At 43.1% G+C, this 13,601-nt stretch overlaps 2 protein-coding genes across 7 annotated transcripts; one reads left to right on the top strand and one right to left on the bottom strand.

The window, feature by feature from the left end:
* Positions 1-83: 83 nt before the first annotated feature.
* dcun1d3 (defective in cullin neddylation 1 domain containing 3) lies at positions 84-10,348 on the bottom strand. Of its 5 annotated transcripts, none has more exons than XM_042082486.1 (4): positions 9,860-10,348; positions 8,166-8,727; positions 6,942-7,495; positions 84-2,624 (listed from the first exon to the last, which is right to left on the bottom strand). In XM_042082486.1, the coding sequence occupies exons 3-4, from the start codon at positions 7,376-7,378 to the stop codon at positions 2,069-2,071; spliced, it is 993 nt and encodes a 330-aa protein (XP_041938420.1). In that variant the 5' UTR covers positions 7,379-7,495; positions 8,166-8,727; positions 9,860-10,348; the 3' UTR covers positions 84-2,068. The 5 variants fall into 5 exon arrangements, with proteins under 5 accessions (XP_041938420.1, XP_041938419.1, XP_041938422.1 ...); XM_042082485.1 differs by having other exon boundaries at positions 8,166-8,237; XM_042082488.1 differs by having other exon boundaries at positions 8,166-8,232.
* lyrm1 (LYR motif containing 1) lies at positions 9,038-13,173 on the top strand. 2 transcript variants are annotated; one of them, XM_042082491.1, is made up of 5 exons: positions 9,038-9,121; positions 11,802-11,984; positions 12,078-12,138; positions 12,229-12,260; positions 12,787-13,173. In XM_042082491.1, exons 2-5 carry the CDS (start codon positions 11,826-11,828, stop codon positions 12,901-12,903), a joined length of 369 nt encoding a protein of 122 aa, XP_041938425.1. In that variant the 5' UTR covers positions 9,038-9,121; positions 11,802-11,825; the 3' UTR covers positions 12,904-13,173. The 2 variants fall into 2 exon arrangements, with proteins under 2 accessions (XP_041938425.1, XP_041938424.1); XM_042082490.1 differs by lacking the exon at positions 9,038-9,121 and adding an exon at positions 10,510-10,589.
* Positions 13,174-13,601: the final 428 nt, after the last annotated feature.

The following is a 13,601-nucleotide window of genomic DNA, read 5'->3' as shown; positions in this document are numbered from 1 at the left end:
GGTAACTTTCATTGTAATACTACAGTACCAATTCTAGCCACTGGATGGCGCTGATAACCAAGAAACCATGGAGAGGAGAGAGATAACATTTTGTGGTTCACTGTCCACTCCATTTTATTTGTTATAAATCATTGCATTTTTATATAAAAACCAGACAAAGGAAAGTGAAATGAAACCACTGTAAATGTAAAATGTAAACCGCAAAAATAAACCTGATCACAGCAAGCACCTTCCAAACAATCACACGTGTCTGGTCACAGGCATCCTCAGGAATCACACACTGCGAGCTGAAGGGAGGGGGGCAGAGGGGTCCAGCCGGAGGAGGAAAGAAAACAGAACCGAGGCCAAAGGATAAAGAATGAGGATCCCTGTGAGATTTAAGTGTTTGGCAACAGAGGCCAAAGAGTGCCATCTTTGTACACGCACAATAACAAACACACTCGCACACACACACACACACACACACACACTCCCATCCACTCACACACAGCCTCTGGTGCCAACACCTCCATGTCCTCTCCAAACATTCAGCATCAGCAACACTTTTTTACTGCAACACAGGGCCCTTATATAGTTGTGTGTAATGTTCCCATTACTATTTTATTACTTAGGCAGCAATTTCCCTTCTTCATTAAATGTTATGTAGAGTACTTCCCGGCTTAAGAGGTTGAAGCGTGCAAGAGACTGTAATGAGGAGACAGGAAGAGAAAGGGATACCTGGTCCAAAAATATACTCCCTTCACTCTTCAGCAAACATTATCTCACAATCTTTTTGATGTCACCACCACATTAAGAGAGCCACAAGAATGGCATGTCAGTCATCCAAAGGACATTGTCCAACTTACGAGAGGGGCAAAATCATTTCAAATAAAAAATAATACATACTGACTTGGATACATCAGATATCAGTGTTCTTAAATGATTCTGTGGATTCCAGAATAATACTTGTTTTCTACAATGGTTTGAACAGATACGTAGTTGGGCAACATGGTGCTTTGGTTCAGTACAAATGCCTCTTAAAGAGGGCTTTTAAGAGAGGTGACTGGGACATCCTGGGACAATCTCAGTGCAGCAGCGGAGGGCTCTCCCACATCTCATCAGCTCGTTTCTGCTGAATCACCTTGCAGTCATGACGGCCACACAGATCCACACTCTGGGCCAGGCATTAAGGTCAGGGCACTCATTCTGCTGGAGTCTTGAATGATGCCGAACACAAATTCTATAACTTGGTGGAAGGTATGGTTGTGATTTCTTTCATGGACACACTGTGCCTGATTTTTTGGTATCGAAATGGTTTATGATACCCTCTTGTGCAATGCTTTAAGGCTGACTATCTAAGACATTAGCCCAATTCATGTCATACCCTGCATCCCTCCTTTAGCTCTTGTTCGGTCACCCCACAGGGTGCTCTCTCCTCTCTCCCTCGTTCACCTCTGAGGAGGAATCCTCAAGGTTCACATGTGGTGTGCTGGTTTGGTTGTGATTGGCTCAGGCGTTCACTGCCTTTGCTTGGTAATGTGTGAACAGCACACCTCATAAAAGGTGCATCCCCTCAACATGCACTCCTCTCCTCTCCTCCCCTCCCCTCTCTCACACACAGACCTCGCAGGCGAAGTGAACTAAAGTAGTGAACCTAGGGGGCAGCAATCGGTGGACTGAGATGCAGCTGCCCATGGGCAGCCACTCTCTTTCCAGTCACCAGGGCTTCTGGAGTGGGGGGGGGGGGGGTTTGCTCAAAACACAGGGGTCGGGTTGGGAATAGGGGTGGGGGGGTTGTGAACTCTCCAAAACCCAAATGTTGAATACCAAAACAATCATTTACAAAATAAAACAATAAGTTAAATAGAAGTGCTTAAAAACACCATTTCATTACAGAGCCCTTTTATAAAAACACGAGAATGGGTGGGGCCAGGAGGGGGGGAAGGGGAGGGAGGAGGGGGCCGTCCTCCCCAAGCAGCCAAAATAATCATATTAATAACGGTGAAATATAGATGGGTAATGAAACAGTAATACTCATATCCATCAAGGCCATCTCAAGGGTTCATATCCCAGCATGCCTCACAGCCAGTCAGTGAGAAGTCCAGCCCTGTGCTGCTGCCCCATCTGAGCAGTCTGTGACAGAGGGGGGTGGGCACTCCCCCCCCTCCTCCTCTCCTCCTCCTCCTCCCCCCATCCCCCTCCACCTCTCGTCCTCCGCCTCCTGTTCTCTCCTCCGGCGCTCCGTCTCCCACTCCACGAAGGAGTCGAAGAGGCTGGGCCAGGCCTCGTCCTCGCTGTAGTTGCTCAGGTCGGGCCCGATGCTCTGCGTGAAGTTGAGGAACATGTTCCAAGTGTCGCGCGAGATGCCGCGCACGCCGCACGGATTCTCTGACAGGAAGTCCAGCCAGTGCTCCAGCACCGGCGGCATGTCCTGCGTGAAGACCAGCCGCCAGAGCGCCACGGCGATGCCGCGCTGCAGCGAGCGCTGGCCCTCGTCCACGTCCAGGCCGAACTGGAAGGTGAAGCGATACAGGTCCTTGAAGCTCTCCTCGCCACGCGCCTCCTCCATCAGCACGGAGAAGCGCGAGCAGATGCCCTCCACACTGTCCGCCTGGATGGCCCGGCAGCCCTCCACAAACTCCTTCCTGCAGAGGGGGGGGAAGGACAGAGGCCGAGGGAGGAAGGAGTGAAAGAGAAACAGAAAGAAGGTGCAGAAATGGGAAGGAGACAGAGAGAGATAAACAGGAAAAGACAGTTAGAGATGAGATGAAAAGAGGAACAGCAACAACAAAGATCAGAACAAGTGCACTAAAACGGCATTATACTTACATAACCAGCAGCAGAACGGCACAACACCCTGTCAACCCTCTAATCAGATAGAAACATTCTCACACTCACGCACACGCACACTTGACTGCATATGCCCAGACACACCAAGTCCAAAATAGTTAGCTATATTCTATACACCGCTTTAACACCCCTGTGAAGAGCCTGCACACCTTTTTCCATTGGATCCTGGCAGCTATGTGGTACTCAATTTCAGGACTGAGTTATGTTATTTGTGACTCGTCTTGGACCACACGCTAGACTTAACTTGGATTTGAATACGGAATGGATGACTGATTCAAAGCAGAGGATTCAAATCTCATCTCTTCCACAAACTGTGTGGCACAGCAATTTGATGCATATTACCTGAGCCCCTTGACTTATACTGGCTTTACCAACAGAACTCTAATAGGTGTCATTTGTAAGATTGTACCTTCTATCAAAAATGTGCATGCCCATTCCATACTGTAAATGCCATATACTCCAATCAGATAAATGTAGGTGAGAGTATTTTATCTAAACACCTAACATGGTCATATATTTTTAAGAACAGAAAGACACAGGATCGTGAGAGGCCCTTTTTAACCCTTAAAGCTGAGCTGGTGGTGTGAACAGGACAATATGAATGTGGCGTTAGCGACAAGAGAGCAGGCCTGAGACGATGAGGGCGTGAGACTGCAACCCGTCTGACTTTCACACACTCAACAGGTTTCCTTGGTGAGTCAGTAAACACAAGTAGATATCCACCCAGAGTAAACCCATCAAAGCTAATATCCATTGATCGCTGAACTGACTATCTTATGAGAATGGTATGAGAACATTTTCAGAAATGGACTGGTAATTGAAAATACTTTAAAAGTTATACCTAACAGCTTTTTGCTGTAACTCAATATTTCTGAACAAAATAACACAGTCAGTTGGGAAATAACTTAAGGCAGGGTTAAGATTTTAGAAAGCTGCTGAAATCCATTGACCTGAAAGTAAATTTCAGAGCTAGACAAAGCCTTAACAACACCATGCTACAAATTGCTCCTGTAGACAATCCCGTCCCCATCTCAGCCTGGTTGTATAGTACAGGACAGTACAAGCCTTGACTGCTGTAAGAATAACATAACTCAACATTGGACAACAGCACTGTAGAATGCTAAACACTGAGGGTGTTAAATAAAGTGGAGTTAAATAAAATAAACAAAACAAAACAAAAGAATGACTCAATACTAGGATGGAGTTCACTACCACTACCTGTACAGTTTCAACAGACTGAAAAACAAAACAAAATACTCCTCCCACAACAATACCAACAAGCAGACATTATAGAGAAGCAGAGCTTGACCACATGTTGTGGCGGACTCTGAGCAGACAATGAGATTGTGCTGCCTGTCTGTCAGCACAACTGCCGCCTACAGGTCTGCTATTCCCACGTACAAACAGGCTGCTGGCCTGCTCACGTACCCCAAGTGGGGGTCAATCTGTCCGGCATGAAGGCTAACGCTCAAAAGCATTGGTTGACTCTTCTGCGCAGTAAACGTGGAAAGAAAAACAAAACTGTGATGAAACACACAGAGCTGAGCCACCTTGGTCAGAACCCGTAGCCAAGGCCCTGGGCCTGAGCTCGCAAGAGAGCCAAGCAGGAAGACAAGTCCAGCAAGGTCAGCTGTTCTTTCAGTTTCGTTTCCAGACAGGTCACAGCCCACCTGCTAGTGAGAGCCGGACAAACACAGTGACACAGGCTGGATAGGACATCAAAGGGACGGAAGGGGTCAGGGGTCAGCTCTACACCTGACAGGTCATGACTCCATGTATCCTAAAAAACAGCCCTCACTCCAGCTGAATGTCAATAGGTTAGAGCAGGGTGACCCAAACCCTACCACCACACCTTCCTGGTCTGTGGAAATACATCACACTTTACACAGCAGAGCAATGAAACTGTGTTCGGTTTTCTTTTAGAGGACTTAAGGCACCAAGACAAGTGCTATCATATTATTTTATGCAATTTCACAATTCGTCTTTATCCTGCACACTGAACATCAGCATGTGTAAAATGATGGATTGAAGTAAAAAGAGCAGGAAAAGCTGAAAGAAAGTGTAACAAAGCAGGGTAACATGCTCATGTATCTATGGCGATTAGATAGCTGAGGAGGAGACCTGTGACAGTCCAGTGTTTCCCATACAGTGACTTATTTGTGGCGGCCCACCACAATATCAACACTGGCCACCACACAATGATTTTCCAGGTTGTACTAAATTGTGCTTAAATCTGGTTAGAATCATAACCCACGCTGTGCTAATTTGTTAAAAACTGTTGCATTCAAGTTAATTCTGCAAACCAACCACCACAAATGGAATTCAATGCTCTGGGAAACACTGCAGTCCATCTAATGCAAATGTCTTGTAAACGTATCCACCCAATAGAGGTTCTGTCAAAAGCTAAGGAAAGTGAGATCCCTCGGTTATAGGCTTTCTACAATTTCAATTCATGCCCTTGACACGGAACACTCCTTACATCACCTCTGACCACTGAGTGGCCCAAGTTAAGCTCAGTGGTCAACTACAGCTCAAGATAGCATAAAGGGGCAACACCTGTGACAAAAATCTGCTGACCAGGTTTGAACACTGACGAAAATCACAATATGCACTCACTAGTAGGAAGGTAAAGATCACATGGTGTGCGCAAGTAAACGTGAGACACACAACTACAAATCATATTTTGGATATTCACTATAATATTCACTCTAGACCAAACCTACCTACCTTTTATCAACATTATTTGATTTACATTTATCATATTATGAATAACTAACAGGTTTGTGTGTGTGTGTGTGTGTGTCACATCCGTAGAAGTCAGTGAATTATTAACAGTACTGAAAGATAAATTGCAGACTGAGATGTGATGTGGCATTTCCCTGCTTGACAGACACACCCTTGCTAACTCCTCTGGTGACAGACTGAATGACTGGCAGTCCACTCCAGCAGGGTCTCCTGGCCTTAATCTCAAGTCAACTATATGATGATCTGTCACAGTCCTCTCCGGCAGAGGACATGGTTTCTCTCTACTTCATTAGATAGAGATACTTGACCATGATCAACAAACAGGAAAAACTGGACAGATATGCTTCACTCCAGTTGTGGTGAATGGAGTTTCAAATGACAACACACCCTTGAATAAGGCTAAAAATATCCATGGATGATGGTTGCACAGAAGATGATTCATCCATGAGCATGATTAAGTTGGAGGTGCACTACTGAGGACGCAGGTAATGATCAGGCTGAAGGGCACACCAAGTATCTGACAACTGGTGTGGTGCTGTGACCAACTGTCAACTGGCATTTGTATGTGATTCATCAGAGAAAATGAACCTTTCACCTTGAGCTGGATTCCCTACAAATATTTAACAGCAACACCTGGATGCCTCTTGGTGCAGAATTACATGAATGACGGCTATTACTGGCCAGTATCTAAACCAGATGTTCAGGAAGTTAACTATGAGATGGCTATGTTCCACAATGGTAAAATAGTATAAAACAAATACCTATAGATCAGAATCCACTGAAACACTTTAGACCAACACTCTCGTGTGTCGAATTACATGATGATTAACAAGGGAGTTTCCTCTGCAACATAAATAACCCAAAGAGGCAAGCAGATGCTGAACTGTCCTCAAGTGATGTCTGTCAGTGTTCATGCTTAGGAAAGATGTAATAAATTATGTGTTGGCAGGTTTTTAATCTTCATCACTGACAGATACAGAAATGTGCATCTTACACAATCACCATCTGGCAAACACACTTCACTTGGGGGAATATTTGGTAATTGTACAATATCTATGATAGCTCACACACTTTACTTAGCATATTTTCAATATCCATATGCCGGAAAAAAGAAAACTTGTCTTACTCTTGTTACATTATGGAATGCTGGAAATATAACGGGGCTAATGTTTAATTCATTATCACTAGTCTAGGCCCTGCTTTTTCACAGCTACATTCTGCTGTCCAGCTGTGGTCTGCACACACGGTGTGCCCATGTGCCTCACCCATCCCTTTGTAAACACACACCTTATCTGACCTCAACACATGAAAACTCAATCACTGACACAGCCCCACTGCAGGAGGTGTTTATCAGGCAGCCTGCTCACCTTGTAAACTTGCACATGGTGGCCGCCTGGAACTTCCAGGCCAGCACGAGGACGCGGAACTCGGCGGGGTCCACATGCAGGTCCTCACAGAAGCACTCCATGCCCTCCTCCAGGATGGCGTCCTCCTGCTCGTCCTTGTAGCGCAGGAACATCTCCTCAATCCGCCGCAGCGATACGCCGTCGCCCTCCGCCCAGCCTTCCTCCTTCACACCCTCCCCGTGCACCGGTGGCGGGGCGACGCTGGTCTCCACGGTCACATCGGGGGCCTTGGTGCCATTGTAGACGGGCTCGGCAGAGCTCTTGGGACAGGGGTCTTCCTTGTGCCCCCCTCCTCCTCCTCCTCCTCCGCCCTTCTTGCCGTGGGACTTCTCCTTGTCTCCACTCTTGCTGCCCAGAGAGGAGGTGGGGTTTTTGCACTTTGTGACGCACTGGCCCATGTCTCTCTCTCACACTCTCACTGACTCTCCTCCTCTCCGCTCCTCTTCAGGTCTGCTCAGCTCCGTCTGCACCCCGGTGATCTGGCTGGCCGACACTCCTCAACATGCCCTCAGGCCCTGTGAAAAACAAACAAACACACACACCGATACATTTACAAACATACAGGTAGATATCCGAAGTGGCCACTATAGTTCCAAACATAACATACCATATAAAGGCATCTCTATTTTCATTTAGTTGTTAAAGACTTCCGATAATACACACAGAAGATAGACACCTCAGCAGAGTCCGAGAACATTTCAAAGTTACTACCCGCAGCGGAGGCTTAAAAAACCTCCCTCATTTAGTGCAATTCAACACATCAGCACACCTAGCACACAGGGGAGACACTTCCGTTCTGCACGCATCAACAAGGATGGAAGCAAGACTGCAGCTCCTGGCGCTCGTGGAGACGGCCGTGGGCTGTGGGGGAAGACTCGCTGAGAAGAGCTGACAGGCGCAGTGCTGTGAGGGGATTCTGCTGAGTTTCTCTTTTAAGGGGCATCATGCTTGCCTTTTTGTGTTAAACTTGCACTTCATTAATTACCGCAATTCTGATCTTATAGGCAGCAGAATCCTCAATGGGTTTGGGGGACTTTGCAGGGTATTATGGGCACAGAGCAAAGTATACTGGTTTAACCCAGCAGCTGAAAAAAACACCAATCTGCTTATTGCCCAATTGCTTAGTTTATTCAGAAAGGGATCTGATGACCGTCATCACAAGGATGATGGGAAGAGAATACTCACCACGGCAACTGAATGATGAGCAGGGGTGTCATCTGAGAGAGGGGCATTGGGGTGACCTTGACATCCGCTGAGCTTTCACAAACAAATATACACCAAACGTTTCAAAGAGAAAAACATGACCTGATGCACACATAACTGCAAATGCACACATGAATGTTAAAATGTGTCTGCATAATGTGTCTCTTTGTATGTGACACATTCTGCTGTGAGCTGGAAATATGAGATGGGTGACCAGGTAGCTACATTATACTGCTGGAACTAAACACGTCACTCATTGATGAAACTGCTAGAATAGCTTTATTGTAAGATACTACGTATAGTCAAGTTATAGGTTGTCATAAAATCGGAGTATTTCAAAATGTAATCCCAAACTGTATCGCTCATCCCTATTCTTGTCCAAACCTCTCTCGTTCGAGAACAAACAGGAAATGGTATGACTGTTGAGAGATTCTTTAGCAAGAGAGTCAGCTTCTCAGTCCATTGATGAGATCAGGGCAGGCAATGGGATAAGATGGAGAGGATGATTCACGAGATAAGAAAGGTCTCTCATCAGAGCTGCTGGCTGTGAATCAGCGGGGAAGAAAATCAGCAGACCAGTGTAAAGAGGAACTGTATTGTATGACTTCCAGAGAATGAGTCTAAACTAGTGTGAGCAGATGCTAGTGTCGAACTTCTCACCACTTAATGTTACAGGAACAGAAATGCTTAGATATCCCAAACACTATCCCCTCTGTAGGTGTAGGCGTCTAACCGGAACATGTTCGGGCAAGGACCTACACATGTACTGTGTACACCTCCTAGGAGGCCGGGGCTACAACACTCCCTTTCAGATTCTAAAGCATGTATGTTAGCGGTGAAACCTGGCCCCAAGTATGAACAGTGAGCTCATTCAAAAAGGGTACCTTCCCAAAGCAACATTTGATCTCACTAGGCGGTGGATACGCTGCCAGAGTAAGGTTAGGTAACGTTACTGTATCTAGTTAAATAATCCATGACTTTAATGGCGCTGCATTGGTGTTCGGTGTTTTGGTATTGCGTGTCAGCCTCGGGCCACTAGAAGCTATGTTCCAATGATCAACTATTTAAGTTTTGGATAACAGTAACTAAACACGAATTAGGTGATGGTATGTTTACTCTGGTAGAGCAATTTAGCTCTGTGTCGCCATGCTCTTGGTTAACTTTATACAATGCCCACTTGATGCTAGTTTGACGAAAACTAATATACTTTTCCTACCCCGTCGGTCAATGATAGAAGCTGTACTTTGCTAACTGGTTAACATGGCTAACTTAGCTTATTTACACTGCTACTGTTCAATGGACACTAACTAGCTAGAGACGTGCCCAGAATGTCATTAGAGCGTAATAGAACTTTTTGACTTGGCGACCAGTGCACTCAAAGCACATTGGAACCAGTCAAACATTCAATTTACAAGATAAAAAAAAAAAAAACTGGAGGAGACTCTTATCCAAAAGCTAGCATCCACTAAGCTGGATACAATAACGCTAACGACACAGACTACCCACTGTCTACTTAGCGAGCTAGCTGGATGAATGTAGCTAGCTCGCTGGCTACACCTAGATTGCTATACAGTTGTTAAAAGTTCAAGACGTGAAAGTGATATCAAAAGTTATGATGACAACTTGTCCCACTTAATTGACAACTACGCAAACTTTCATTTGTACCATGATCTTACCTGCTAAATCGTAAACTGTATTTCCACGTAATTCACGATCATCACTTCAATCGTGGTGAGTTCCACATAGACAACGACAAAACAGCCCTGTCGTATTTAGCTAGCCAGCAAGCTAACACTAGCTAGCTGACATATTAGCTATATACTACAAATCCTTCGTTTTTTAGCATAGGCTCAGTGATGCAAAAAATGTAACAATCATAGAAATCAAAGTGTCTGCCCTTTTCGATAGCTAAAATTATCCCCGGAACAAGCTTAAACAGCTTGTTTGAGAATTTACAGTTTCTTTGTGTTGCTCCTATCCTCTTAGTCATTGACTGGACATTATGGGAATTTTCCCCGCATCATTTCCTGCGGAGAAACAGCGATCTCCACGGCTGAACACGGCCTGATAGGCTCTGCCTCTCAGGTTTAAAGGGTTTAAACCGGCTCCTCTTCAACGCAGAAGGTTGAAAGACCTATACATATTTGCAATTAAATATTTCTACTTATCTGTTATTGTTGAACTTAACACGTATATAAATATACAGTCAACTAATTATATCTCATTAAACTGGATTTGGTGAGTTCAAAATATCTAAAAATGTAGACACTGTAAACCCTGATTAAAACCATAGACAGTAAGACTGCGCAAAATATGCGTAGCTTTGAATGTGATGACATATTGCTGATGTCATCAATTGTGCGACTTGTTGATGTTGACAGCGCATGAATGAAGGCGCAGTATTTGGTAGGTCAAATTGTCATTACTCAATTTTATACGTCTAGAGACTGAGGGAATGTCGTTTCTCGCTTCTCGCTAAAGATATGATATATCGTTCGTTTCATGGCAATAGTTCTGGATTTTAGCGAGTGGTTTATTAACGCAGCTAGCTGAACAGTAGCCTATGTCTGCTCAGAAATACTGGCTAATAATATAGCTGGAGGTTCTGACGGATTTGTCTATTCGACCAATACTCAATCTACGTGCCTTTCTTAGAGAGAGTAGACTGCATGAGAGCCACCCTTTCTCATTAAACCGCTTTGGTCGACTAATGTCACATGTTCTGACTTATCTCTTCTTTGAACTTAGTTGATCTATGCTAAGGATATTGCTAATTAGTAGCCTATGCCACATCAATAATATTTTCAATCTTAAGTTTAGTTATGACACCACATCAACATTTCCAGCAGATATAATTTTATTACATCTAAGGATGCCGACCCCTGGACTTTTGCATACATGCCTTAAGCCACCAAACACCTTTAAAGTAGATAAATAGTGCTCCCATGTGGTTATTTTTGGTACTGTTCTTGTAGTCAATCATACTTGAATCATGTTGGCCAACACTGAAATGGTTTTAGATTTTGTGTTTCATTAGTTAAAATAACCTCAACATTCAAAAGTAGGCAGTTGGAATTGTATGTTGGGTTGTAATATTTTATGAACAAAAGACACTGGCTTTGGCACAAACAATAAACGTTTACATTATTTTCCTTAATCTGTCATGATACAAATATTGCAAATAAATGCATTTCTATGATGTTTGATGTGCAGATGAGTGAAATTAGCCTCTTGTCGTAAAAAAAAAATCTACTAAGTAGACGACGACTAAGTATAATCCACTAAGGGAAATACAATTAAATGAAGTTTAACTTCACTGTGTGCCAAGAACAAACTGAATACTAAACCATTTCAACAATGAATATTAGCCAAAGTTCACAAATAAAGAATGAAAGAGCCACTTCGAATCAAATTCAGCACTTTCCCTTCTGTCAGACATTGTATTGAATTTAAAGATTTCATAAAAGCAAAATTCATGTAGCTTAATTTGCCAAAATCAAAGTAAACACATACATTATTATTGCCTTCTTAGCTACTTAGACAAATGATTGAAAATACAACCCCAATTTAGCCAACCTAAAGAGGAGGTTATATTTGACAATGTTGTGTCTTGAATAGGTATTTGCATTATAATCAACACCAATGAGTTCAGTGACCCGTGCAGAGGTGCTTTCACTGTACCGGAGGATTTTCAGGATTGCACGGAGCTGGCAGGCTCAAAGCGCCCTGCAGCATGACACTGACACTGAGAAACGCTACATTGTACAAGAAGCCCAAACACTGTTTCGACAAAACCAGCAGGTGTGAAATGATTGAATTATCCATTAACACAGTTTTTGGTTCTAAAGGATGTTCAATTAATTACTCTGCCTCAACTCATCTCTTTTTGTTTAGTTAACAGAACAAGAGTCTATAAAAAAGTGCTTAGATGAATGCAATGCAAGAATAGAAATAGGTAAGTTTGGTCAAATTTTAAGATTCTAACTATTTTCTAATGCACACAAAAAAAAACAGCTGTCAAATTAATTTATTAATTCTGTTTCAGGGCTGCATTACAGGAACCCATATCCCAGACCAGTGAGTCCAAAGATCATTGTTGAAACCAAACCAAGTGCTTCCAACTATACTGAACAAAAAATTACACCCAGTACTTTTTGTTTTTCTCCCATTTTCCATTAATATGATATGTCTTCTATGCACACAAAAGGCTTATTTCTCTCAAATTTTGAGAAATTGCCTTCTCTTAGTCTGGTCATAGTAAAGGCTACACTAAAAGGTTCACTTTTGTCACAACACAATACCATCGACATTACAAGCTTTGAAGGAGCGTGCAACTAGCATGTTGACTGGAGGGCTATCCACCAGACCAGTTGATTTTGAACTGAATGCACAGGTGAAATGCTCACTAATAGACATTTTTACCAGATCTGTGAACAAATAAATCTTTTGTGTACATAGAACTCAGGAAGAATGAGAGCAAAAACTAAAATGTTTATTTTGTGTTTATGTTCAGTATTAGCCTCATTAGGCCATTGTGTTAGTTGTGTTGTGTCTCAACATAGCTCTTCTCTGAGGTATTTTTTCCTGTCTGCTTATTTCATAGACCTATCTGCCTCCAATGGGACTGGCCACACAGAAAGGAAGGAAGTTTCGAGGACAACAGAAACTGAGGAAACAAGCCAAACCTGTGTATTTACAGTCTCATGATGATGACACGTGACACACACACTCATGAAAGCGCACATAATTGTATACGCACAATAATTGTATACGCACAATAACATGTCTTACGTATTCAAAACAGTACATGTGCAACTTCACCTTAACATTAAATTAAAGATGTAATTATTTGTCAAATAAGAACAAAATGTATGGACACATCAGACACAGTTATAGACACAGTCAGTCTGTCACTGTAGGTGTTCATACTGCCATCCAATGTAAAATATTTATTTTGTTTTATTATATTAAACATTTCTTACAAAACCTGCTTCTATGGTTGAATGATTCTCAGTTAACTTAGTGCTGTGTTTTATCACACTTCTCGTGAAGGGTGTGAAGGGTAGAAGTGTTGAATCAGACTATGTTGTGTGCAACCCGCTATGCTGAAACTGTTTGGGCCAAGTAAACAAAGAAATAACTGCCAAAATGAACAATATCCTTATACCTGTTACTGTAAATTAAATTTGAATTGAGATCAACTACAACCGTTTTCACAATGCTTGCTGTAGGCCATTTTAGGTTTGATAATGAGTTTTTGCATGACTGATTTTCTCTTTGTATTACATTGGATAATTAAATTTTTGAATGATTACTGTGTGGGTAGAATAAAAGAAATGAAACTGAACACCTTTTTAAGAAGGTCACAACATTCCTTATATCCTTCATTTGGTTAACAGCTCTATCCAGCAGCAATAT

Source organism: Alosa sapidissima, chromosome 24 (assembly GCF_018492685.1).
Source record: "Alosa sapidissima isolate fAloSap1 chromosome 24, fAloSap1.pri, whole genome shotgun sequence".
Taxonomy (NCBI): Eukaryota; Metazoa; Chordata; class Actinopteri; order Clupeiformes; family Clupeidae; genus Alosa; species Alosa sapidissima.
This window is presented reverse-complemented; position numbering and strand designations above follow the sequence as displayed.

Coding starts and splice junctions, on each gene's coding strand:
- dcun1d3 (XM_042082486.1), bottom strand. CDS start 7,378: ATGGGCCAGTGCGTCACAAAGTGCAAAAACCCCACCTCCTCTCTGGGC. Junction 2,625..6,941: donor ACCATGTGCAAGTTTACAAG/GTGAGCAGGCTG, acceptor CCCCCTCTGCAG/GAAGGAGTTTGTGGAGGGCT.
- lyrm1 (XM_042082491.1), top strand. CDS start 11,826: ATGAGTTCAGTGACCCGTGCAGAGGTGCTTTCACTGTACCGGAGGATT. Junction 11,985..12,077: donor TGTTTCGACAAAACCAGCAG/GTGTGAAATGAT, acceptor CTTTTTGTTTAG/TTAACAGAACAAGAGTCTAT. Junction 12,139..12,228: donor CAATGCAAGAATAGAAATAG/GTAAGTTTGGTC, acceptor ATTCTGTTTCAG/GGCTGCATTACAGGAACCCA.